This window comes from Camelus bactrianus, chromosome 30 (genome assembly GCF_048773025.1).
Source record: "Camelus bactrianus isolate YW-2024 breed Bactrian camel chromosome 30, ASM4877302v1, whole genome shotgun sequence".
Lineage (NCBI taxonomy): Eukaryota > Metazoa > Chordata > Mammalia > Artiodactyla > Camelidae > Camelus > Camelus bactrianus.
Genome location: NC_133568.1, coordinates 13,371,498 through 13,399,335, shown reverse-complemented (window position 1 = coordinate 13,399,335; position 27,838 = coordinate 13,371,498). Strand labels below are relative to the sequence as shown.

General features: G+C 39.4%; 1 protein-coding gene across 3 annotated transcripts in view; it reads right to left on the bottom strand.

Moving 5' to 3' along the window:
- Window positions 1–27,838, bottom strand: part of DCC (DCC netrin 1 receptor) — a 985,342-nt gene that overhangs the window by 518,143 nt on the left and 439,361 nt on the right. For all 3 annotated transcript variants that reach the window (XM_010961349.3, XM_045521525.2, XM_074355181.1), the window contains exon 3: window positions 116–400. In XM_010961349.3, the coding sequence (XP_010959651.2) occupies window positions 116–400 (285 nt within the window). The remainder of the gene's footprint in view (window positions 1–115; window positions 401–27,838) is intronic.

The following is a 27,838-nucleotide window of genomic DNA, read 5'->3' as shown; positions in this document are numbered from 1 at the left end:
CAACAAACAGTACAGAACTTAAAAAAAAAAATTTGTTAAAGGAAAAATTGCTCAAAACTTGTTCCAATTATATTCTAGAGACTAATTCTGATAAGAATAAAGAGCATTGCAATACCTGACAAGAGTCTGACTTCCGCCTCGTTGCCTGTTCTCGAGCTGGCTGGGTTCCGGGCTACGCAACGGTAGATTCCAGTGTCTCCCGGCTGGAGTCTGCTGATCTGCAAGGCTCCGGAGGGCAGGACCACCAGGCGGGAGTCACCCGGGACGGGAGTCAGGTCTTGCTGGTTTTTCTGCCAGTGTATTGTTGGCATCGGCTCCCCAATGACTTCACACTTGAGAAGCACTGTGTCGCCCATGAAGGCAGTGACAGATTCTGTCTGGGAGAGGAACCTCAGGGGTCCTGGGGAAACACCAAGAAGGAAGAATAAATCTTACCGATGAGGCACAATAATCACCCAATAAAACAATCACACCTCTGTTCCTTCCTAGAAACTTGAATTTTACAACATATTTTCTCAAAATCCATCTCATGTGCTCTTCACATTTTACTACACCATGTGTCTAGCCCTACAGTAGTTTCTGTGACTAGAAAATGATAAAGATGTTGCCATTAATCTCTAGAAGCTTATTCTTTTGTTATTATTGGTGAATAAAACAGCCTTGTAAAATAACCAAAGCAGACAGGGTCATCCTAATTTTACACATGAGGAAATGGAGGCTCAGAGAAGAGAAATGCCACATACATTCACACAGTCACCCTGCAAAGAGACCTGGGGTTCTTCTGAATCCTCATCCTCTGAATGCCTTTACTGTTACCTGACTTTGGACAAAGGACTATGAAGTTACGGGAATTTACACAGGACTGGTCATATGGCATAACCTAGGACAATTTCAAAAACGTTGGGTCATATTAACCACCAATTATAGAAACAGAGAACAATGTTTCATGGGTTGACTGCTTAAGGTAAATAATCATCAGTGTTTACCAGTCATGGCTGTGGTGGAGTGAAAAAATGCTTAAGTTGAAATTAGACTAGCATGTGTTTCTAGTCTGGCTGGGCTACCTACTCTGTGTGAGCCCTTTGGTAACTTGTTTCATTTCTTTGGGCTATAAAATGGGATAGCAGTGAACTCAACTCATCCAACTGCTATGATACTCATTTGAAATAACATGTTAAAAAAAAAAGTGTAGATATGGATGATTAAGCAAAGGTAGGGGGAAAAGAAAAGGCAAAAATAAACTGGCCATCACTGAGCATCAACATGGTGAGAGAGAAGCCTCCTCCATCATGATGTACATGAGAAGGGGAGAAAATACCTGGATCCTGCTCTCTTGAACCCCCTTTTATGAACAGATCACTATCTGTGACCCTAATGCTTTGACCTTAAAAACTATTTTTATGATTACATACATATTTGACTGAATGATGTCATCTTTGATAGATCATTGGCAATTTTACATTCTAGAGTTAATTCAATTAACTATTTTAAATTTCTTGATTCATGTTCTATTCATCAGTTATATTCCAATATTTCTATTTTCATTTTAATTTTACTGGACTTGGTTCCACTGCACGTGCATTTCACAATAAAATTAGATTCATTCATCAGTTTGGGGTTCACATCAAGTTTTTCTGATCACATATGCATGGCTGTGATTTTTATTTTAGACAGTTATTTTAAATGGGTCAAAATTTGTTAGGTCTTCGTTAAAAGCTTGTCAAGAAATTTTCTATCACTATTTAGTCAACAACAAATGTCTAATATGTTCAGTTTTAACCAGTGTTAGTTTTATATTGTCTATTTCAAATATAATTTTCATTACAACCTGATAAAAACTCTGCTAGAGTGCAAAGGGAAAAGACAAAATGGCATAGGTTAAAACATCATAATTTAATACAGGAGACAGAAATGCTGTAGAGAAGTCTTATACCCTAGGTTAAGGTAGCATTTCATATCCCTTTCAGGGATTAACCTTTGAGCCACAAAGATAACTGAACCTATGAAATAGGAAATTACATCAACATCGCCTACAGAATAGGTACAAGCTGCCAAAGATGTTATACCACTCATTAAAGCCACACTCACATAAGCAGACCTACAGACTTGGAGATGCAACATTACGGGTGTTCTTTAGTAAGAACGATTACTTCTAGACCATGCAGAAACATTAATTTATCCTACATTAATTTATCAATTGAAATTCATCCTACGCACGGGTACTAAAATTACTCATCTGGAATCTGGAGCCATGGAGCTGTTTGTCTCAATGATACAGACGTATCCACAGGAAGAGCCAACCCCATGCCTAATTTTATCCTTCTCATTTAGTTAACTGGAACTAATCTGCAACTGTGTTGGACCTACTATAGCATGAAGACCAAAAGGAATCGGTTAACTTGCGCCCTAGCTCACTGTTCAAAGTCTGATTTCCAGGCTGTTTGTACTGTGCAGTCTTGAGCCTGTATGAAAGAAGGCATGTTAATCTACCAGTGATTGGCTTCAGCATGGGTTTAAAGCATGTACTTGGACAGAGTGGTTTATATACACTACACAAGGCAAATCTGTAAGGAGTAGTGCCCAGATGCTGTGACGGTTACACAAGGGCAAGAGATTTTCAAATACACATCTTACTTGTTTACTTAATAGTTTTCTTCTTGGTCTTCATCCCTAGCAATTTATCCTGTAGTTAAGGAAATACAGTTGGGGATAATTCACCCACACACACAAGTTACACATTTTCTACAAAGTAGGGTAAGAATAAAATGTTTGTGATAGGTAGATACAATATCTGGATACTTTTATATAATCAGACATATGGTCCTGTGTAAGTTACATGCATTGGGTGAAATTCTAAACATGTATTTGACATCTGAATGTCTGTGGCGTTCAACAAAATTAACTTGCAGAGTTCTAGAGCACAGACTAAAATACAAAATGAAAGAGTAATTCATACTGATATTCAACAGTTGGTTCCTTTATACAAACTTCATCTAACTGGAAGAATCACAGACGAGGCATGAGACTGTCTATTAATATAATTAGGCTTAATGGAATTGGCCACTGTTCCACGTTCTTATTCAGTACACCCTCCACAGTCATTTCAGATCTTAATAAATGAGAGTCATAATTGCCTCCTACTTAAAATTCAATGATGCAATGTTTGAAAACCTCAAATAGGTGATTATTTGACATAGTGACAAATTATAAACATAACTTGCAGCTTTTTAAAGTATCATTGTCTCCATGTTACAGATGGAACCAGAACAGGAACAAAACTCCTTCAAATGTTTACATTATGTATGATTGTTTAAAAAAAGTTTGCATACTGAATTATACATCTTAAAATAGCCTATTTCCCCAATCTAAGTGAAAATGTCCCAAAAGGAGTTTCTTTTATATAACAGTACCTCCCCACTAAACTCCCGAGTGTCAGCCCAACTGGTAAACTCTGTTGTTTAGTAAATACATTCTGCCCTAGATTGAATTCTTACAAACTTCAGCCTGAAGTACTGCACTACTAAAAATAGTACACAGACCTATTTTTGTTGTCTTCATAAAGGCTTTTCACTGTTAGCCTCAGGAAAAGGCTGTGTCCAAGAATGAATTGTAGCTAAGGTTCCTACCGTCACAGTTAGCCTGGCCCGGGATTCTAAGACAGCTTTAAATCTAAGAACACTTGGACTTGCTGGGAGTGCCCCATCCCAGTTAATTTTCAGGTTTGAATGCCACCTGCACTTTGGGGCATTAACAAGGACCACAGCCACTTAGTGATCAGTTTGAGGCGGGAAGCCCCATAAAAAGACCAGCAGGACCCCTAGGCAGGGCCGCTGCTCTCCTCTTAGCACCGTCCGGTTCCCTGGCCCAGAGGTTCTATCTCACTTTTTGCCCCTAACGCGGCTAACTTACACCTAGAATTCTATTAGTTCCCTGAGCTCACTTCTGATTGGTTATTTCCTTCACTCCTGATTGGTTATTATTCTCACTTCTGATTGGTCCACTTCCCTAACTTCTGATTGGTCCATTTGTACTACTTCATTTGCATGGAGTTCACTCCTGATTGGTCTATTTCTACAAAGCTTGTTCCTGGTTGGTCAACTTCTGTTGTACTTTATTTGCATATGATGTTGCAAAGTGTAAAACTGGCAGCCTATAAAAGGCCTGTGTAAACCTACAGACAGGGTCCAGAGCTTGAAGTGTTAACTCCTATAGGCCCACTGGCGTAATAAACCTGAGTTCTCCAACTCTCTGAGTGCTGCTTGGTCTCTCGCCCGGATCCAGGTTGCTGTCACAACTGAGCTGTAACACCAAGCTGTAACACATTTTTCCGTAACAAGTTCAGGAACCGCAGTAAGGAAAGAACACATTGCTTTACAGATGGAAAAGTCAGGCATTTATATATGGGAACTTCATTTCATCTCCTGTCCTAGAAGTAACATGGGCACTTGTAACTCAGGTTTTATAAGCCACTAATAGTAAGAGCACCCAGGCTTCAGCATCAGAAATTTTACTGGTACCAACTAGTCACAGTTGTACAGGAAGCACTAAGTGTCGTTAGTAAGAGATACACAGTCATTATGAGAGTACCGTGGAGACACGGGTTTCACCCTGTTTATTTTGATTTCTGTAAAGGATCCTTCCTCATTCCCTAGTACTAACTTTAACAATAAAAGGAGTCATTAAGTGCCTGCTTCCATAAGTTACTTTGTTAAATGTGGCCCAAGGCCTGTTAAACAGCCGTAACAACAATTCTTTCCTAGAACATTTACCAACTATACTATCTGGCATTTGAATATCTGGGATGAAAGAGTGCCAGCCAACGAAGTATCAGAATTCTCACTTCCTCAGAGGGCACCCCCCAGCCCGGACAGAACCACTTATTCCTACACGTCTCCTCTGCAACACTTAGTCCAATTACAGTCAATTAACCGCAGAATTAATTTAATAGCCATCTTCCCGGTCAATCTGCAAATTCCACAAAAGCAGAGCTAATTCTATTTTATTCTGTACTCTGAGCACTTAACCCAGTGTGCAGCATAGAACCATCCATCAAATATTTGTTGAACGAAAAATGATGTATTCGTGGTCAGGTAATTAATTTAGGCAAATAACCCAGGCTCTTATACATTGGGAAATCTAAGAAGAAGCGCATAAAGAGAGCGAGAAGACAAGGATTTCTTCAAAGAAAGTGAAAAAGAGCTGAGGCTAATAAACAGAATGAACCCATACAGTCTTTCATTTGAAAAGATTGGAGGGGGGTGGAGGGGGAAAGCTATGTCTAGAGCATCCGCAAGTGTTTTATCTGTGCCCCGTAAGTTGAAACTGTAGAACAATGATATACATTTTGAATGAGATTTCCCCATTCTCCCTTCATATCACTGTCCCCATAAACAAAGTTATCAGTGATCTCAGGCCCAGCCCCGCCTCCCCAGCTGGGACAGCCTGGGCAGTGGCTGCAGCCATCAATCAGGCTCTGGCCAATACATATTTTTTCAAGAGCTAGGCACAACCCAACTGTTGGCTATCACCGGGGCAGCAGAAATGTTAATAGCAGAAGCAGCAAACATTTTTCATTTGGGCTTATCCTTTGTGATGCTAAAAAAAAAAAAAGGAAAAAATGAGGTAAAAAAATCACCATGGCAATGAATGAAGAGCCATGAAATCTGAAATCTGCAGGGACATCATAAAGGTATTAGGCTCTCAGAATTAAAATAATGAGAACAGTGGTCTCTCGGCATCCTTGCATCCATGCATACACGCGCCACGCAGACCAGGAGAAACCTTTCCATCAGACCCAGAGGGTCAGAAAGTTTGAATATCTTACACATGAACTCTCATTCCTTTAATTCGAAGCTACTTTGCATTTTAAGCAAAAGTGGAAATAAAGCATTTCATAGTCCATGTTTATGCCAAGACTCTCCTCCCACTGGGAGGCCTCACCTCCACCCCTGACACCCCCAGACTGGGCCTACTCCTTCTTTCAAATTCTAATCTCAAAATGGCACATTCTTCTGATTTGCCCTCTGGCCTCTTTGGTAGACTATCGGGATCTCCATCTCCTCCAACGGGAGGTCTCATTATTAAGTAATTAAAGTTCATTTAATAAAAACAGACTTACCAATCGGGGGACAGACCTTGGGGTTGGAAACATGTCTCGCTTTTAAATATTCAGCAAAGTGGTAATATTCTCGTACTGCCCGAGGAGAGCTGCTGTAAATGCTTTGTTTGCTTCAAATTAAAACCTCACAGCTCCATCCCCTTCAAAGGGAGACCTTGTTTGGCCCCTTTTAATTTTCAAATTAGCCCAGGGGAAGAGAACAGAGGTAATCAGAGGAGAAGTTTTCTAGATTTGGTTGCTTTTCAGCAGCCAGGAGACCAATAAAGGATTCTTGGAATTTATTATAAGCATATTTCTGTCTGTATATCCCTTTGGGGATTATCATTCCCCTTTATTTTTTTTTTTGCCCAGGTTTTGGTTTCTGTTTTAGCATCTTCATTTTCACTGATAAAGTTACCGACTTCTAGGTGGTTGGCTGAAGGGCAGTGGCTGGAACACGGCACTGCCAAACAAGTCTAGACAGTGTGTCTGGTGGGTGCCGGCCAGCGGATAAACTTCTAAGAAACTCATTCAGTGGGTGATCTTATAAGAAACATCCATGTGGCCAATTAGTTGAACCTCAGAAGGATATAGAAGATGAAGTCCGAAAGGGAAAGAAAACTGTGTAGGCAAATGACCCAGTCACTGTGTCCACCCAGCACTGCAAGTTTAGCAGCACATAATGAACTCATTTCCTGAGCAAAAAATAGCCAAGGAGAAACATCATCAAGAAGCCTTTCTCGGAATCACCTGTGTGGTTTGTTCAATCTAAATGCTCTAAAGGGCTGATGTTCTCCCAGATCTCCGAAAACTGATGATGCGTTAAGACTTGGAACCAAAAGGTCATTTGAGGATTCTCGTAATCTGGGAGTGATCAAAAGCCAGTTTGAATGCTGGTCTATCATAACCTCCCTAAGTAACCTTACTAGATTCTTGGCGTGCAAAGCCATGGAGCAATTCAGGATTCTCCAAATCATCCTCGGTAGCCAACATGACACCTTTCTAAGAATTGGAGAAGGGTGAAGAAAGGAGTTTTTAAAAGATACTCCATAGATAACAAATCCAGAGCAAGATTCCAGGCCCCACTCAACTTAGCCCAGGAGACACTTCTCAGATATGATCTACACCCATGTACCAACAGCTCTGCACCTCTTGACTTCACTGTCAGCATCAGTCAAGCATAATTCGGCCTGGACCATCCATGTTGTTTGTTAATTCCAGGGTCAACAGGGGGCAGATCTGGGAAGCATTTTTCTGCATAGCATTTCAATAGCTTTTTTCCCCCATCCTTCTGAGCTATTATAGAATATTATATATTATATACTATGTATTTCCCAACACAAGATGAAATAATGAAGAGGGCTTTACCACCAATTCCTCCAACTCACGTGCCACTGTCTTCCTGGATATAGATCCTTTGTAAAATCCAATCCAAGGATATGGAGCATCAATGTTATTATTGTGGACAAAGGTTAAAATAGAATCCCTCTTACAGGAAGAGGAGGATGGCACCCCTGTAGAGTGGCAGCTACATTTCCCCCTTGCTATGTTGCCATCTCTTCAGTGACTGAAACTGGTCCCTCCCCTGTACACATGTATTAAGCCCAGTGGAAACTCATTCTTGGAATGCAGACCAGTTAGGAGCTGTTTGCTTCTTTTACTTTACTGTAAGATTTTCTACAAAAATTCTTTAAGGGACAAACTTCTAATGCAGAAAAATGTTCATTAGGAATCAAAAACTGGAAATATAAGCAAGAATAATATAGTACTTTAGCCTACTAAGGTTGCAAAGATTTCAAAACAGCAATTAACAGTGACTCAGAAAGCGTAAGTCGATACCCTACCTTTGAAAAGTGATTTGTCACTGTGCATCATAACAATTTAACCCAGAACTCCACTTCTGGGAATCTAGCCATAAATATACAAAGAAAAAAAGTTAGATATATAAAATTATTCAGTACAGCATTATTTAAAATAGTGAACCATAGAAAATGGGCTAACAGTACAACTGGTGATTGCTTAAGCAAATTATGGTACATCCACTGTACTTAACATTATACAGCTATATAAAACTATGTTAATAAACATTCTTTAAAGTGAGTAAAAATGACTTCTCTCAATTTTTTCTAAAACAGGCATATCTTAAAATATACAAAAGAACATTTTGCTAATGATTCCAACCCTCTATTCAGGGTAGGACAGTCATTGTGAACTGCAGGCAACTAGTCATAAGCATATTGATTTCATGAGGAGATGTTTACCTTCACAGGCTCTGACAATAACTTAATTTTCATTCCTTCCTCAATAGATTAAAATCTCATTATAAAACCTAGGATTGGTTTATAATCTATAGTAATGAATAATTTTACAGAATTCAGGCTCAGGCTTTCCATTTAGTTTAAATCTCACTACACATGGCTAATGAATGGTCACAACGTTCGTGCAAGTTGATTATGAAGGTGGCTGATATCTGTTGGGCCTACTTGTAAACTATGCTTAATTCAAGGCAAGCAAATCATCTAAGTAACAGAAAAGCAAGTTCATAAAGTTGTAAGATATTTTATATGTCACTTCATATCCCTGCCCTGCTTTCTCTAAGTTCTCTTGATAACCCTGCCATGTACCACTACCAGCACTGATCGTATCATCTCATGGGAATTTCCAAAAAATCATTCATTCATTTAGAGTCAGTCAGTCAGTCATGGTGGTGGTTAATTTTATATGTGGTCTTAAGCAGGCCATGGGGTGCTGAGGTTTCTAGTTAAACATTATTCTGGGTGTATCTGTGAGGGTGTTTCTCCATGAGATTAATATTTGAATCAGTAGATTGAGCAAATTGTTCTCCCCAATGTGGGCGAGTCTCATCCAATCCATTAAAGGCTTGAATTGAATAAAAAAGTGGAGTTATGAGACAGGATGGAAGGGGGCAGGGCAAAGCCATTCAAGGAATGACAGCAATTAACACCAAAATGGCAGAGGATTCAACTCCCCGTAGGCCTTGAGGGTTAAGATGGCAGAAGGTTTGACTTCTAGTAGACCTTGAGCTTCATCACATGCTCATTGTAACATATTAGCGTGATAAATAACATGCCTCCAGGTGCTACGACAGTCCCAAGGATAACTGCAAAAGGCCAAGGAGTGGGCAGTGGGCCCAATTCCTGGGAATCCCAGCCCCTTCCCCAGGGTAGTTGGAAGGGTGCCACCTGTAGGCATGTGAAGCTATGGAGCCCATAAAAACTGGCACCACGCCTGGCCGCCTCTTCTTGCTCCCTTGTCTTTGGAAATGGCCCACACTGCCTATGGAGTATGTACCTACTTTTACTTTAACATGAGCTCCTAACCCCCACACCTTTAGGCCTTTCTCTTGCCTTACACTCTATGCAGTATCTATCTCTCAAAATAAATCCACCTTTACTCAACTGTGGCTTGCTCTGAATTCTTTCCTGCACGAAGCCAAAGACCCATACTTGGCGGGGCACGTCCCAGGGACCCAACTGAGACCTGGGATACAGCCCTCCTCATGTTCCACAACCATTTTTTCTGCATCACTTAGAGAAGAATCATTCTCTCTGCCTGACTTTCTTCGAGCTGGAACACCTGGCTTCCCGTGCCTTCAGGCTGAGACTTGAACTGGAATTTACACCATTCGCTTTACTGAGACTCCAGCTTTCCAGCTGCAGGAAGACTTTTCAGCCTCTATAATCACGTGTGTTTCTCTGGAGAACTCAGTCTAATACAGTTAGTCAGCATGTACTGGGGACCTAGCTTGTGGCAGGCATCATCCTATTTGCCTGAGAAATACAACGATGAACAATCAATACTAGCTTCTTTCATCAAAGGGCTCATAGTCCAGTCGGAAAAGCAAATATATAAGAATGATGCTATGTGGTAAGTGCACTGTCTTGTGGGAACAAAGGTGGAATGATCCTTAGGGATGCTGAAGGAGGATTAATAAAATGGCCACACTGAGGCTAACAGATTGCTTATTCTTATGCTTGCCCTTAAAATGGTCAACTGACCTGACTGACTGGTTACTACTCACAGTTCCAGGCCCACTGTTAAAACTGAAGCTATTGATCTTACTGTTTCTACTTTATTCCAGTAATTGAAAGTAATAATCATGCTTGGTTTCTGAGTCCTTCTCCAAGGAGAAGGTCACAGGACTGTAACTGTTATGCAAACGACAGGCCAGCCAAGAAATAAGCACCACTCAGAGGGTTGGAATACTCAGATTTATTATGCCAGCAGGCTAAGAGGGGCTTCTGCTCCGAAGCTCTGAGCACCTCCAAGACATGTGCATGAGGTTTTATAGGGTTAATTATAAGCTTGGGGTATCCAGGCAATAAGCATGGAACAGCTTTAGCAGCATTATTATCACAAAAGAAAGAGGCAGGGAGGCAGCAAACCAACATTTCAAGGCCAGATATGTCTCTTTGAAAATCCAAATGGCTAGCAAAAAAAAAAAAAAAACATGAACAGGGATCAGCAAACCAACACAAATTAACTTAGATTTACGAGTTAGCCCAGCAGAACTCAGATCAGTAATCCGACACTTGTTACACTTAGATTTGTGAGTTAGCTTGTTAGCCCAGCCCGGCTTGTCCTTCACATAACCTTACAAAACAGCCTGAATTACCAAGAAGACCACACCTTGAAGGCTTGAGATAAAGCAATCTAACCACAGGCCTCTACAGAACTGGTATCTGGAGGCATCATGATGCCACTCTGAGTCTTCTGATGAGAAAATGATTCTGTTGATTGTTATAGATGCTTTATTGTTTGAGCTATGGCTATACCCATCCACGAGGTGGGTTCACAGTTTTGAAGACACTAGCCTGCTGTGAGTCCCCTTTGCCCCGCAAAGCAATAAAATTGCCTCTTCTCTTCTAAGCTCCAAGACCTTGTCTCTGGGTTATTTGGCTCGTCAGGGATGGGGTCTGATCTTTCAGCAACAGTGCCTATTGGGAAGAAGATAATAAGGAAAGAGCTCCAGAAATAGAATATAAGCTGGAAACAGAGTGGGGCCCTTTCTGTGACCTCTGTTTCTTGTTTGTAGGAAATACTCTTTTACTCAGCCTCCTTGACCTTCCCTGGTTCCAAAGGGCAGATTCAAACAGTTGCTAATCAGGGAAGGGAGGGGATGCAGAAACAAGGAAGGAACAGTCAAGAAACAGTAGTGCAGCCTGCAGGGAGAATCCTGGTTCCTCAAGGAATATACATACAATATCTTTGAGTTCTACAAGAACTAAGGCCCCGCCCAGGTGGAAGATGGTAACTTCAGGCTGAGCACAAGATTCCTGGAGCACCTCCCTGTTACCTCGCCACCAATCCATCAGAAGAAAGTCACACACCCTACGAACCCTCTCCTCAAATTGTGCCTATAAAAACTTCTCCCCGAAACCCATCAAGGAGTTCCAGGTTTTGGAACGTGAGTCGCCTGTTCTCTGTGCTTGGCCCTGCAGTGGACCTTTCTCTGCTCCAAACTCCAACCTTACAGTGTGTTTGGCCTCACTGTGTGTTGGGCACACAAACTCGCATTGAGCAGCAAGCTGTGCTTGAATACTGAATGGAGTTTCAACTGGTGCCCAAGATCCAACAAAGAACATTCTGGACAAAGGACTAACGTGTACAGAAACAATGGATTTGAAGACCACAAGATTTTCTGGAGATGGTAAATAATTCAGTAATCGACGAGGAAGCACTAAGGGATACTACAAATGCTTTTAAAAAAAAAAACAAAAAAAAAACCACATGAGAGCATAATTTTATCATAGATCATGTGTGTTTTGACCAAAGTACTGTAAGCTCCCTGAGGGCGGAATTGATAGCTCCTATGAGTATCACCCCCCAGGTACCAAGCAGCACTCAATAAAGACTAAGTAATCTCCACAGTAACGGACAAAACGTTAGCATCATATTTACGTTATATTAACATGATATGTCAGCTCATATAACAAGTTCCACTATTTTGTATTTACATCAACATTATCAATTACTATTTAAGTGATGATTCATTCCTCTGGGTTTCAGAAGTCCAGGCGTGGAGTGTGAGATTCCTACCCAGCATATTTCCTGAGTGACACACAAAAAAGCCCCAATTAACAGGGAAGCCCGTAAGCAGAGAAAGTTAGCAAAAGGGTATCCTATTAGTTTCCACGGTTATGGAAACAAGAATTGATTGGCTTATAATTGTTTTCAACATTCAATTGAGCATATTGTTCAAAGGACTAAATTAAATGAAACCTGTCATTTTATTAACCCAAGTGCTTATTTTTCTTACTACCTGTAGCAGTGACTGAGTACGTTCTAGGCATCATACAAGGTGTAGTAATATAAAGTATTTTATGCCCTGCTGAAGTTCCCTGGCAACATTTCTCACTCTTAGTTTGTTAGGTGGGACCATCCCCCTTTCAATATAAATCTTTCTTTTTTCCTGTCAAAAAATAACGTGACTGAGTCCTCTATTCTGAACTTGTAGACAGAGACCAAAGAAAGTAGAAACCTACATGGAATGAGTTTTCAGCAAAAGGAGGCAGAGGGGAGAGTAGTTTCAGCTCTTGATTTCAGTACATAATTGATTAAAGTTAATTTGATAATGGCTAAGATTCACATCAAGTCTATCATCAAAAGGATTCAATTTTTTTCTCTTGTAATTCCAGCATCATTCTTCCTCCCCTACAAAATCCATCTGTAACATGAGGATCAAGAAACCCCAGCAGAAATAATTTAGATTAAAGACTTCTGGTACATCTATATAATTTCAATTTCAATCTGGGAATACCAATTGGGAGGAAACTGGCACTAATGAAACACATCTGCATGTTGTGCGTTTGCAAAATGTAAATGGAAAGCCAAAATATTTCTGCTTCACTGCTGAAGTTGTATGATTTTCTACTTTCTCTATTGAGACCCTGAGAAAAATCAAAACTTTTTAAAGAATTGCTATATTTTTGGGAGCTTGACCCAGAGTTACTATATACTTGATATAATAAGCCATTCAAATGGAAAAAAAAAAAAAAAAGAAGTTTGACACCAAAATTTATAGTTAGGGATTTGACTCCAACTCGGCTGTAGAAGAATGTTAGTAAACGAGAGGAATAGTAAGTCATCCCTAATGAAACTTTCAGCTGTGGATTAATTCCCATGGGTCCAGTTGTATCACTGGATACTTGTGTCAGAGCAGGCAGGTAGGTAGACATGAGCAGAGGAGGGCATGTGCTAAATGGCAGGAAACCATCTTGTAAGCAACGGAGGTCCTTGGACAGAGAAAAGCAGGAAGGAACCTCTGGATGGGTAAGAAACCACACATTTGGGGTTGGTAAGTGTCCTGGAGGCAGACAAAGAAAGGTGAGAAGAGGTGGGAATCTCTGGCATCTGAATGTAACCTTTTGCTCATTATGCCCTCATTACAATAAAACTAACCTTGCAGGTTAGAAGTACCCATCATGAACTGATGGCATGACACTTCTGATCTAGACTAAGTAAGGACAGAATTTCTTCCTCTCCTTGGGAAGGCAAAGCTGGGATGAAAATAAGAGAATATGACCCCAAACCCCTCCCTTCCCAATGAATATTCTGCCCATTCATTTTTACATCCCATGTTTCCAGCTTGCTAAAGAAACTCAGCATAGCTACACCTGAGTCTGCCTGCTCACCCCTTGGGAGTGTCCTATCATTTAATAAGTCTTCACTTTACTTTCTTAACCTCTGTCTCATCTCTGAATTCTTTCTGGGACAAGAACCTACTCTGCAGTAACACTTGTACTGAGAGTCAGAAGGAAAAAGGGCATGCCTGGGCAGTCAGATTTATCTTTTCCCTGCTCTTATAGGGGCCAGATGTGGAGTACAGGTGCGTGTGGGGGGAAGTAAAATATTCCTTCTGAACAGTTTAAGCCTCCACTACGGGAGTGTTTACACACTGTTTATAGAATCAGGAACAACATACTTCCAAACTTGTTTATGATTTCTCCTGATCTTATGATCCATGAACATAAAAAGAAATACTAAAGTATTGAGAAGTATTTCTTAAAAAGAAGCGTGGTTCAATAGATAGAGAATGAGCCTGAAAGAGCAGAGGGGCAGAGGAGCATGGCAAAAGATGAGCCTGGAGATGCCATCGGGGTCAATCACCCAGGAACCTTCCACCATCTTGGCACGTTTGGACTTCATTTCAACTACATTGAGAAGATATTAAGGATCTGTGAGCAAGGAAACGGCATGATCAGATACATACTTATTGAAGATCATTCTGGTTGCTGTGTAGAGGATAGTTGGTAGGAGGGGAGGTCACAAGTGAAAAGAAGAGTAAAAACAGGGATGTCACAAACAGAACAGTGGTACAGGTGGAAGGCAGCCAGCTTGTGTCAGGAATGCCGTCTCAGGCACGCAGGCCCCACCTGCCGGGACTGGAACACTTCCTGACCAAGGAATAAAGAGCCCAGACAGCTTGTGCTGGGCTTACCTCCTTGCAGGAGAATAGCTTTCCCTGTCTCAGGGAAGCACTCAATGGGGGTTCTTTTGTTCTGATTAAACGTGTATGTGAATGGCCCTTAGGCACATCCCTAGCTTTCAGCATTTCAGACTCCATAGCAGGAGTTTCCTGTTGAAAAAGGAAACTCCTTTCTACTGCAGTGCAAGAGGGGTGGGAGTACGCCAACTGCCCTGCCCTGGTTGTGGGGGAACCCACTGGCCATGGGGCCCACTGCCCACCACTGGAGCTGACTTGCTCTGTCACACCTCTGTGAGTAAAGCACTGTCCCATCCAGTGCTTGGCTGTGTTTTTCCTTGGCAACTCTGATGCCAAGATGCAGTGGATAGAAGTGTATGGAGTCCTCCCCAGGACTGATCACCAATATCCTGTATTCTGCTCCACGGCTTGGGAAAGGGAGGTAACAGTGAGAATGGAGAAAAAGTGACTAGATACATTTTGAGGCATAGTCAAAAGGACCTGTTGAACATTGAGTGTGGTTTGTGAGGGAAAGGGATAGACCCAGACTGGTTTCCAAATAAAATACATAGGCTGTAATAGAAGGGATTTTGCTTCGGTGAAGTGGGTATATGTGCTGGTTTGGAGCGAGGTCTAAGAGAAAAAAGGCACTGGAGTAAGAGATGTGGTATTAAACCTGAACAGGAGTAAGAGATCAAGTAAGTTATTGGCTCTCAATCTCTGGATCTCAAAATTGAAAGGATTAGAGGTGATTATCAAAGTTCTCTCTGTTTATAAAATTATATAACCCTGTGATTCTATGTTTAAACAACTCAATTTGTGGCCAGACCCTACATTCATCCACCAACATCGAACAAAACTAATGTAATAGACACTGTTAATCATTGGTGATATAGAGGCAAATAAAACACTCCCCAACTGCCCTAATGGAGCTGCCAGTCTAGTATGAGACCACATTTATCACAAAGACTCTTAACAGGGACCTAAAAAACAAGCTTGGAGATTTATGGTGAGAGAAAAGCCAATAAAATTTGCCAAATATTGCAAAAACTAACCAACTCAAGTTAATTTGACTGACTCTTACTTCTGTTGTTTATAATCACAAGTGAACTACCTTGTCATTGACTGAGACTTCTCAGTAATTTAGAGTCACTCTAATTTACTTTGGCTCTGTAGATAAAACTCTTGTTCCCAAAAGCTATTTAAAATACTGGTATTGTTAAGTCATCTAGTTTGTCAACAAAGAGAAGATCAAAAGTGTAAGTTTAAAACAGGTAGATTTATCCTAAATTATGCTGAGTTCTTTGAATTCACTTTGAGTCAAATCTTGCTTTCTTTGAAGCAAACTTTTTATGTATTTCACTCTTTCCTTGGCCTAGTATTTCAGGACTTGAGACAGTCTTTCGGCCTATGTACAAAGTGGATATATTTTTCTTGGGTTTAGGAAGTCATTCACTCTCCATCTCTATTTCCCATAAATCTCCTTTTATAATCATATACCCTATTCTAACTGGTCTTCTCCCTGAGATCCTGAACTTGGATTTGTACTTTCCCATCTACCTCTTCAGCTTTGTCATCCTCTTCTCTCTACCCACCTGTCTGACTCCTTGGCTTTTTTTCAAATTTCATGATGGCTGAGCCTTGTTTGGATTTGTTTACTGTTCTGTCCTTGGTGCCTGGTGCTTAGGAGACACTTAAATATTTGCTGAATGCACAAGTAAAATATCTGAACCCAACTCAACCTTCTAGATCAGTATCAAATCTATTTTTCCCTTTTCTTCCCTGGTATCGCATCAAATCGGCATTCATTCGGCAATCCTCAACTATTCATTGCCATCATTACCATATTTTCATGCATCCTTTCTCCTAATCAATTGAATTTTAGATTGCTCCAGGATAGAGACATTGCTATATACGTCTGTGAATATTCACAGCTCAGTGTCTCACACAGTGAAAACATCAAATAATACCCTTGTTTTAAGTCTGATCACATTGAGGACTGATTATTTTTGTTTTGCCCATTACTCAAAAGGCCATCTGTTAAGGATACTCTAAAATAGTTAGATTTAGTTGATTTATTTCATCTGAAAATTTTGATTACTGGTCCTTTCCATTGCAGAATATTTTAGTGGTGGCATCAATTTATAAGGAAGTCTCATTATTAAAAACTTACAATTTGTAACAATTTAGACCCTCAAGAGTCAGATTGTCTTTGAGACAGCTATCAAGAGAAGATTTTGTAAGCAAATTAGCTGAACCACCACAATTTACAGTATAATCTACATTTATTTTAAGTGACCTCTCCTGGTTCTGAAATGAAGGACTTGGTTATGCATTTTCTAACTCACTTATCAATCCCTGCTTTACACTGGTAGCTTTGATCTCGGTCTACGTATTTTTCCAAAAGTAATCTACAAGCATCTTGATGGTAAGAAAAAGACAATTCCCGTGTATTCCCTCTGCCCAGCACAATGTCTTTGCAGTAGTATGTGGCTAATGGTTATTGCTTGATTGATTCTGAAAGCCTGATTTTTAATCTGTACTCCTTCTACAATCCTTCTATCCTCCAATAATCATCTTAGCATCATTTCCAGAATTCCTAAGTGGTTTCATGAAAGGAAATATGAAGATACATAAATATCAGAGTCATCACTTAAAGCTGAAAGAGGCCTTAAGATCAAATGTAATCATTACACTTTATGGAAAAATGTGTGTTAAATATACAAAATGAATATTTTTTTACCCCATCTTCAATTCCTTTTTATGATTTTTATGTATTAAAGGTTCTCTCTGTATGTGTCTATGTCTGATATATATGTATATATGTGCATGATTAATAATCATACATGTGTCTGTGTATGTATATACGCATATATAAGTGTATAAAAATACAAAGAGAAGTATATGCATGTAAATACTTATATATGCACAACTATAGTTAAATTATATACATATATCCCTCTATATTTCAAGTTTATGTGTACATACACATACATTTACTTCATATGTATCTGCAAAGATACATAGGTAATTATTGAAACCAGTGGAGAATTGGGCAATCATATTATCATAGCACATTGTTCCTAGTTGTTAAAGTAATTTTCTCTCTCAAATAACTGAATAATTAACAAAAGTTCTTTTTCGCCATTATTATATACACACGTATGCATCTTCCCTTTAATAAAACATTTTCCGGACTTGTTTCTTTCCACTAAATTCTTTTAGTTATTAAAACTTAGATCTAAAAGATAAGCTGACTCCAGTTCTATCACTTAGAGAAATGGTTATAGCCTTATAAATCATGAACTTGTCCATAATACAGACTTTTTAAAAAATCTAATTCAAATTTATCAAAGAAGATGCCTTATTATTCACACCAAGCTGAACTGCTAATTTTCAGAGGCAAATGCACCTGTGGAAAAAGAAAATACATCTTTAAATTGTATTAGCCACTGACAGGACCACATACTGTTTTGTCCTTGTTGTTAATACAGAAATCAGAGGGTGTAAATCTCTTCATCTTCCTGTCAGCACTTCTGGCCAGGGTGTTAATGGCGTGTAGCCAGGAAGTTGTATAGGCTTACAGCCAATCAGCAGTGAAACCATTTAATCAGCTTTTCAAACAGGAAGTACAAGTTGGGAAGGTGGGGGAGCTCTGTGCTAATTTAGATGGAAACGTATTTTAAATCTCCAATTAAAACCAGGGACAAAAGATCTTAATCCTTTGTGATATCAAGTGGGTAGAAGAAACCAACTTCATTTATTAAGTGATAGACTAATCTTACTGTCTGAAAATAAATTATCAGCATCTGAACAGATTTCTTTTCAAAGGCTAAATCCTGACTTCCCCTGCTAAGATGAAAGTACTGTAGTATCTTCAGAGAGAAGCAGCAGAAGGGTCTCCTGCTTGGAAAAAACCAACACTTCTAAGGGCAGATGATTTGGTCTGGTACAGAGACTGCAAAATGTCTAATTCTGAGGCAAACTGGATGGAAAAATCATGACCACATAAATAATGATCAGAAACAGTTAGGTGAACTATACAATGAAGCTACAGAAATGTACCTTTTTGACATTTTTTATGTGTTGAGACACACAATTGCCTAAAATATCTTGGGAGAGATATTGTCTGGTATCCACAAGGGTTATATTACAAAAGCATTCAAGTTGTAAGCAATTGATGCAAACGCTTGTTAATGACCGAAAGGGAAAATGATCATTGTGGACAAGACCTAAAAATAGAAATGTCTGCAAATTAGTGCCTTTAAGTCTTAACTGCATAGCATTAAACTCTGAACATCTTTGCCTTTTAGTGGAACTGTCTCCACAGCTAAGATGACACAGGAGGAGAAAACACAATATAAAGCATTAAGTAGCACACAGGATAGAAAATAACACGCTTGACTCTCCATTTCTACAAATATACACTAATACCAGTTGTAAAACAACCAGTGATGAAATTTTTTCTAAAATGCTAGGAGACATAACACAAGGTTAGATGAACCTGCATCACTTAGACCTAAAATTTGTAGAATGAGAGGAGGAGTTACATAAAAGCACAAGAAATCTACAAAGTCTTAAGTTGAGACAAAACTCACAGTAGGGTCTGCAATGTTGGCTGCAAGCTGACTTGTCATTTATTATGTACAAAATACCACTGGAAAGATATTCATGTTATATTTTTATTTAACACCCAAAAGCCTTTCCAACATCACTTAGCTGCCCAGGTATGTGTTTCTAGCTGGCCTGCAAGACACTTCTATTGATTCCTCATTGTTTTTTGTAAAACTTAAGTTTATAAGAAGGAAAAAGATCAACTTTTTTTTTGTATTGTATGGAAATAGTTCACTCGACTGTGTATCTGTTAACTTGTTTGTCATCAAAAGAGGACTTTGTCTAAGGACTGACAAGTGTGCAAAATGTTTACAATCCTTTGTGAAACTGTAGTTTATCATTAGTTTGTATCTGTAAGTTACTGTTATAAATATTACCTGTATTTTTTGTTGCTGTTATATACAACTTTATACTTTGAAGCTGCTATTTGTGAATTTGCGATTGAAATTTATTTTGCCAAAGTCTTCTGAATGAACTGAATGAAGCTTCTGCTGTAGCATGCCATGCAAACACATTACTGTGTTTGTGGTTGATGAACTATGGCTCTGAATAACACTGTAGTTTAACAAGCTCACTGTCCTAAGTTTATTAAACATTTTCCATTCTTGTCTGACTCAAAATCCTGCCTTTCTTTTATTTAGCCCAGGCATGGTCTCACACATTTATCACAGCCACTCCATTCCTATCCAGCCCTGCTCCCAGCGCACCAGGACAGACTGTAAGGACACCACTACCACCTAGAAGCAAGAACTCTTTAACAAGGGTCAGCAAACCATACAGTTTGTGGGCCAAATGTGGTCTACCACCTGTTTTTGTAGGGCCCACAAAACTGAAAAAAAAAAGAAACAAACAAAAACAAACAAAATAAAAACTCAACAACTTCCTGGCATGTGAAAATTATATGAAATTCAACGATCAGTATCCAAAAAACCAAGTTTACGCGGAACACAGCCATGTGAATTGTTTACCTACTGTCTATGGATGCTTCCAAGCTACAGTGGTCAAGTTGCATAGTTGTGGCTGAGACTCTGGTCTGCAAATCAAGAAATATTTACTGTCTGGGTCCATTAGAGAAAAAAAAAATGTTGACTCCTTGTTCATGGTAATGTGGACTCAGGAGTTCTACATTAACTAGTCATTTTCATGTACAGCTGGTCAGTGTGGCTGGGAGAATCATCTACCCATTGGGTACATCTGACCTGTGCAATCAACTGCACAGAAATGATTGCTTACTACCGTAATGTTCTGTGTAGACACAACCCCAGAGGGCACTTGCTCACTTCAAATACAACTTTTATGAAGACAATAAAGGAGGTAACAGGAAAAAGAAGCAAAGGTTTATAAAACCACTTTCTCTCCACTTTCTTTTTGGCCCAATCATATTTCTGCAGCTAGTTAGCTAGTTAACAGTAATGTCTTATTTATTAATTCAGGAATTGCAGAATTTCCAGAACCTTGTCTTAGAGAAGTTTCAGCAAGGGAGACTTTCCCTCCCAACTGCAATCAATTTGGAGTACCATTCCCTCCAAACTGCAATCAATGCATGTTTTTAGCTTTTCTCCCTAAGCTCTGTGAATGAAAAATATTGCCAACTATATAAGTAAACAAAGAATGCTGTGGCCATCAAGTCATCAGCTGCTACTGCCACCCCCGACAGTGAGCAGAGGGAATTCAGGATGGAGACAAACAGGCAGCCCAGCCTCTGCAGCTGTCCCCAAAGGTGCACGATGATGGGACTCAGGATGTGAAAGAACAGGATACTGGCCCTAGAGAGCTAGATGCATCTCAAAGGAATGACGTCAATGAGCCCAGACACCTTCCTGTACATAGAAAAGCGCTTAATTCCTTAACTTGGGCTATCTGGTTCCCTTTAATTAACAGCAACCTTTTGATGATCTGACTAGCTGGTCCTTGTTGCAAAAATTCATATATTCTGGCTTCTACCTTGCCACTTTAGAACAGTTTCTCAGAGTGATCTGAGAGGCTGTGTCCCAGGTTCACTTCCTTAGGAAGTCCGCCAAATAAAACATAACTCAGCTTTTAGGTGATGTATTTTATTTCAGTCAACAGCTTTCTCCTATCCCAACATATCCCTCCCTCTTCCCTTTCCCCACTAGTAAGCACTAGTTTGTTCTCTGTATCTGTGAGTCTATTTCTTTTGTTATATTCACTAGTTTGTTCTACTGTTTTAGATTCCACATATAAGTGATATCATATCATATTTTCTTTCTCTGACTTATTTCACTTAGCATAATACCCTCCAAGTCCAACCATGTTGTTGCAAATGGCAAAATTTCATTCTTTGTTTACTGCTGAGTAGTATTCCATTGTACAGACTGCTTTAAAGGACGGCTGTGAGGCAGGGTGGAAGGAGGGTATCACGAGGAAAGCATGTGGTCAAAAAACACTAGGGCAATACCGCCATCAGAGAGAGAGTGGTGTACATTTGGTTTGCATTACATGATGGAGTGGGTGAGGGAACATCAGAGACTACAGTGAAAAACCACAGGGGAGAGGGACCAGGGAAGGAGGAGGGAGCAAGTGCAAGACCATGAATACTGGGGAGCAGAGTGTGAGTTTAATTCCACAGAAATTTAGGACAAATGTATATTCCATGGTTGTAGCTATGGAGTAAAATACTCAGGACACAATGTATGATTATTATGATTAATATGTTTAAAATGTTAAATTGGTGCATGTGTTGGGGTGACAGGGCATGAGAAAACTGATGCAAAGGAAGATAAACAGGATGCAATATTTGACTCTAAATTTTTCAATAATCTCATTAATTTTCACTGACTTTATTAGAAACTTTCATTATATACTGAAGTTAACTGAAAAAGACAGATGACCAAAACTTTCCTGAAGTTTCATGGTTAGGCTCCATAACCACAAACACACACACACACACACACACACACACACACACACACACACACACACACACACACAGAGTCTGTTCCTCTAGGCAAGTGGATCTCGGCTTGGGGTGGGTCTGCTTCCCCCAGGGACACTAGGAATATCTGCAGACATCCCCCTCCTCCTCGCTCCCAGGTGTGACTACCACATGCTTCAGGAATTTAGCAAACAAAAGCCTAGGATGCTGCTAATGCTCCTACAACGCCACGGCAGCCCCCACAACACAGAATTACACAGCCCCAAGGTCAGCAGGGCCGAGGTGGTCTAGACCCATCCACATCAAGGCACTAGTTTCAAGGGTCAGTGTGCCAGGAAAAATACAGAACACCAAGTTACATTTGAAGTTTAAATCAATAATAAATATGTTTTGAGCGTAAGTCTGTCCCATGCAATATTTTAGAGGTGACTGCATTAAAAATTATTCATTGTGTATCTGAAATTTAGAGTTAACTGGGCATCCTGTTTTGTTTTATTTTTGCTAAGTCTGGCAATGATACTCTAAGGAGATGGAGAGTCTGAGGCAAGAGACAATAAACTGGCAGGTGAGTATTTTAGGCGCAGCCCCAAAGCAACAGCCAGAGGCAATTTTAAAGGGGCCGCGTGGAAGCCCTGAATTTCTAAGGTTTTTAGGTCTCCCTATATCTCTGTTTTGGTGACCCCTGGGGGCTGACTCCTAGACCTCACCCTAGACTACTTATTCAGAATCTGCAGTTACAGAGACCCCCAGGGGATTCATAAGCACATGAAAATTTGAGAAGCACCAGACCATTCCTTCTGTTAGCCATTAAAACACAGAATTAACCCCAGCGATTAAAGGCCTATAATATGAAAATTGCCACCATAAAGCTCAGTTCTACAGCCTGAGGAGATACATCTAATTTTTTTCTAATAAACTCTAACATCCCATATAAGCCTTTCTTAATTTTGTAATCATTGAATCATGTAATCATTAAGAATCTATGTTTTTGTAGGCTAAATTTGGTAAAACTGGCTCTTAAAGTTAAATCCTAGTAAATTAGAAATGCAACTCTGACAGTTAACACTAAGAAAAGGAACGCGGACCACTGTCAAAGTGGATCTGAGCAAAGCTTTCAAGAATAATGCCATTTGCATCAACATAGATGGACCTAGAGGTTATCATACCAAATGAAGTAAGTAAGTCAGACAGAGAAAGACAAATATCATATGATGTTGCTTATGTGAAATAAAAAAAAAAAAAGATAACAAATTTTATTTACAAATCCAGAGATAGACTCCTGGACATAGAAAACAAACTGTTGACCAGGTTGGGGAGGGTAGGGGGAAGGGCAGATTAAGAGTTTGGGATTAATAGACATGCATTACTATATGTATTGAATAAACAACAGGGATCTACTGTATAGCACAGGAAACTATATTCAATGTCTTGTAATGGGCTGTAATGGAAAAGAATCTGAAATGTATACGTATGTACACATATAACTGAATCACTTTGCTCTGCACATGAAACTAACATTGTAAATCAACTACACTTTAATAAAAAAAGAGTTATTTAAAAAAAAAAAAAAAAAGAGTATGAGACCCATAAACAGCAGATTGCTAGGTTCACCCAGACACACAGTCAGCAGGTGGAAGGGAAACCATAGGGAAGGATGAAAACCTATTCTTTTCATTTTATTTGTTCACCCTCTCACCCTACATGGTCTAGGATATTTCAAATAAGCCATTATGGGCTATGATTTCTTCATCCCTGGACAGGTGTTCCCAAGAGCAAACTGAAGAAAGAGAGACCCTCCACGAGGGATCATCCCAGAGGGCTGGGCACCACCTAACCTCTGTGCAGCAGCCTCACTTCCTTGCCTTTAGCTTCAATTTCAAGAGGAAAGGCTTCGAAAACACTGCCATCAGGTCTGACAAGGCTTAGTGCGTTTCTCCTTGAAAAACTGCTATCAATGGCAGCAGAACCGCAAACCTGAAAAATGCAGAAGCCTGCGGGGATCCCAAGGGCTCAGCATTGTTCTGGATGCCTTACTACCAACGCTGCAGGAAGCGCAGTCGCCTTTAGCACCAGGAACAACATGAATATTTTATACCGTGAACAAAAAAATACTGCAAGCCATATTAGAAAACAAAGAATGCTGTGGCCATAGAGTCATCAGCCAACACCACCACCCCTGACAGTGAACTCAGGATACAGGCCAGCAGGCAGCCCGGCCTCTGCAGCTGCCCCCAGCGGTGCAGTATGACAGAACTCAGGATGTGAGAGGACAGGACACTGGCCCTAGAGAGCTAGATGCCTGTCAGCGGAATGATTTCAATGAACCCACACATTTGCACCTTCCCATACACAGAAAAGTGCTAAATTCCTTGACTTGAGCTATCTGGTTCTCTTTAATTAACAGTCATCTTTGGATATTCCAACTACCTGGTCTTTGTTGTAAAACTCCTATACATCCTGGCTCTTCCCCTACCTCTTCAGAGCAAGCAGTCCCTCAGGGCGATCTGAGAGGCTGCCACCCGGGCTGAGGGGTTCAAGTGCTCAGAAATGTCCACCGAATAAAACACAACTCTCAACTTGTAGGTTGTGCGTTTTATTTCAGTTGACAGTCCCATAGCATTCTGGCTGCAAGTTTAGTTTTTATCAACAGCAGAGATGATACTGGGACTGCGGTCTTCTTTGGTCCCCTACTATCATGTTTTCTGCATGTATTTCTTAGTGTTCTATTGAGTGCACAGAGAACATTATGTTCAGTGTTGGCATTTCACCTCTCTATCAGAGGAAGACAGAGATGGTAATGCAACCAAGTTTCTTTAGTAAAAACTAAAACAAGTTACATTCAGTGCTGTGTTGATGACCATGTTCAAGTAAGGAATCTGCTAAGATAATTTTTAAATGCTTTAAGAGGAATTTATATATACACATACATATATATATATATATATATATATATATATGAATGTTTTGTTACTACTTTATTGAAGTATAGTTGATTTACAATGTGATGTTTGTTTCTGGTGTACAGCAAAGTGATTCAGTTATACATATATATATATATTCTTTTCCATTATAGGTTATTACAAGATATTAAATATACTTCCCTGTGCTCTACAGTAGGACCTTGTTGTTTTATATATAGTAGTTTATATCTGCGATTCCCAAACTCCTAATTTATCCCTTCCCCTTTGGTCCTTTGGTAAGCATAAGTTTATTTTTCATGTCTGTGAATCTGTTTGTTTTGTAAATAAGTTCATTTCTACCATACTTTAGATTCCACATATAAGTGATGTCATAAGATATTCGTCTTTCTCTGATTTACTTCACTTAGTGTGAAAATCTCTAGGTCCATCCATGTTGCAAATGACATTATTTCATTCTTTTTAATGGCTGAGTAGTATTCCATTCTATATATATACACCAGATCTCCTTTATCCAGTCATCTGTTCATGAACATTTAGGTTGCTTCTATGTCTTGGCTATTGTAAATGCTGCTATGAACATTGGGGTGTATGTATCTATTCAAGTTAGTTTTCTCCAGATATATGCCCAAAGTGGGGTTACCAGATCATATAGCATTAGCAGATATTTATATTCTTCTCATGGGAAACTTAGCCTTCCCTCCTCCTCCACACTCCTATCACTTTAAGGAACCTCCAAACTGTTTTCTATAGTGATTACGCCAACTTACATTTAAGAGGAATTTTTATGAATTCCAGCAAGGAGGAATAATATGCAAGTACATCTTTTCAGAAAAAAAAGTTTCAAAATCCAAAATAAAAAACAAAGTATTTTTATTGTTGTTAAGAATAGCATGTATGGAAGCTGTGGGGACCCAAAAAGAAGAGAAAATTCACGATCTGAATGAATAATTAAACTTGAAAACTTTGATCAAAGGAAATCCATCATTTCCTAAGTATGGACAGTTGGGAACAAAGGACATACCAAAAACTGACTGAGCTTTTTTTTTGTATTTAAACACTTAAATACAAAAAAAACAATTTTTTTTTTGTATTTAAACACTTAATAATATACTAAGATTGACATTGACCTATTTGGATTATAAATAAATCCCTGTAATGGCTTAATTATTTTGCTGTTTAAAATTTTGCTGTTCTTAGTCTCACTTTAAATAACTTTAGTGAGCTTTCATGATTTTTTTAAAACCATAAAGCAGTGGGTTTTTTGTCAATACCAACTGGTTCATGAGATAAGAAGATACCAATATTCAAAGAGATGAGCCCAACTGTTTAACTCTTACTTGTATTTTGAGTCTTATTCCACAGGAGTGCATTTGCATCGGATCCACTGAGAAAATGGTAGCCAGTTTAATTAAATCTAAGATGTGTTTTAATCCCAGGGCTATCTCAAAGGACCTCATCTCCATCTCTCAACCAGTGAAATATGAGGTTTTGTCTGACAAAGAAAGAAAATACAAGTACTGTACTCATTGATTCAGAGAGAAAGTAGAATGAAGTCTGGGTGAGAGAGAGGAAAAATAAAGGAACTTTAGATCAAATCCTTACATGAACCTTCCTTTCTAAAACACTCTAGAAGGAAAAGGCTTCATTTCATCAACTTGATTTCATAGGATTTTGAGCAGGACAGCTATTAGCAGATATTCATATTCTACTCATGAAAACTTTCCCTTCCCTCCTCCAAACCCCTATCACTCACATCAGTACCATCCATCTAGCAAATGCTAATCTACATATGCCACCTACTATATTATTAACTTTGTCAAACAGCCAGGAGACAGAAGTGCAGGTTTGAAAGAACCAGCCATGCCAGATTAGCCAGATTCACTATGATGACTGGTCTATTTCCCACTCTGTGAATCAAAGGGCCTCTACAGACATGATATATCTTAATTTTGGTAACTCATTCAACCAGTGATAGCTCCTGTGCCAGTGAGGTTTATTCACCCATTCAGGGCTGTATTTTCAGCAGGGACAGAGGGTTTTAAATGCTAAAGCTCTAATCAAGGTTGAATTCAGGAGTGGAGGAATAACCTAAACTATTCCATCCTACACTGCTCCATGACAAGCAGGTCTACGTCTGCTGATTGAGGTTTCTGCATTTTTCACAACTTGGCTCCATTGTCTAGACTGAGATAACCACCATGCATATAGCTAGGGTTCGACTTCTTTATGTTACAAGAATGAGCTGCTTTTGTCTAATTTTTTTTTTAATTTGGAAGAATATTTGTGGGGGGGGACTATTCATTTGTTTTAATGGAGGCACTGGGTATTGAACCCAGGACCTCATGCATGCTAAGCATGTGCTCTACCACAGAGCTATACCCTCCCACCCGGTCTCATCCTCCTGTACACTCTTTACTGTGAGATGGAGAACAGGGCAAATTTAGTCAATGTTGAAAGAGGAAATCCTGAAGGGAGATTTGACCCTTGAAGACTAAGAATTCTCTTACGCTTCTCTCTGTATTAAAATTGTGTGCTTATTAGGTAGGGGTGGCTTTGGGTAAGACTTGTGGGAAGATGGAGATATTTTTGCAAGAATTAAAAAATTTACATGTCACTGATTCCAAAATACCAGATTTGAACACCACAGTATTAATATACTACAAAAGCAGTCTATCAGGAGAATGAACAGTTTATCTGGGATAATTTGGAAATTTTTCAAAGGCCCTCTTTCATTAGTTCTTCTATAAAAGCATAAAAGTTCATTTATTTTTTTATAATCTGTATTTTGGACTTGAAGTGACCATAGGAGGCCAAACACCTAATAAAGAGTGGTGAAGATTTTTTTTAAAGTGTCAGATAATCAC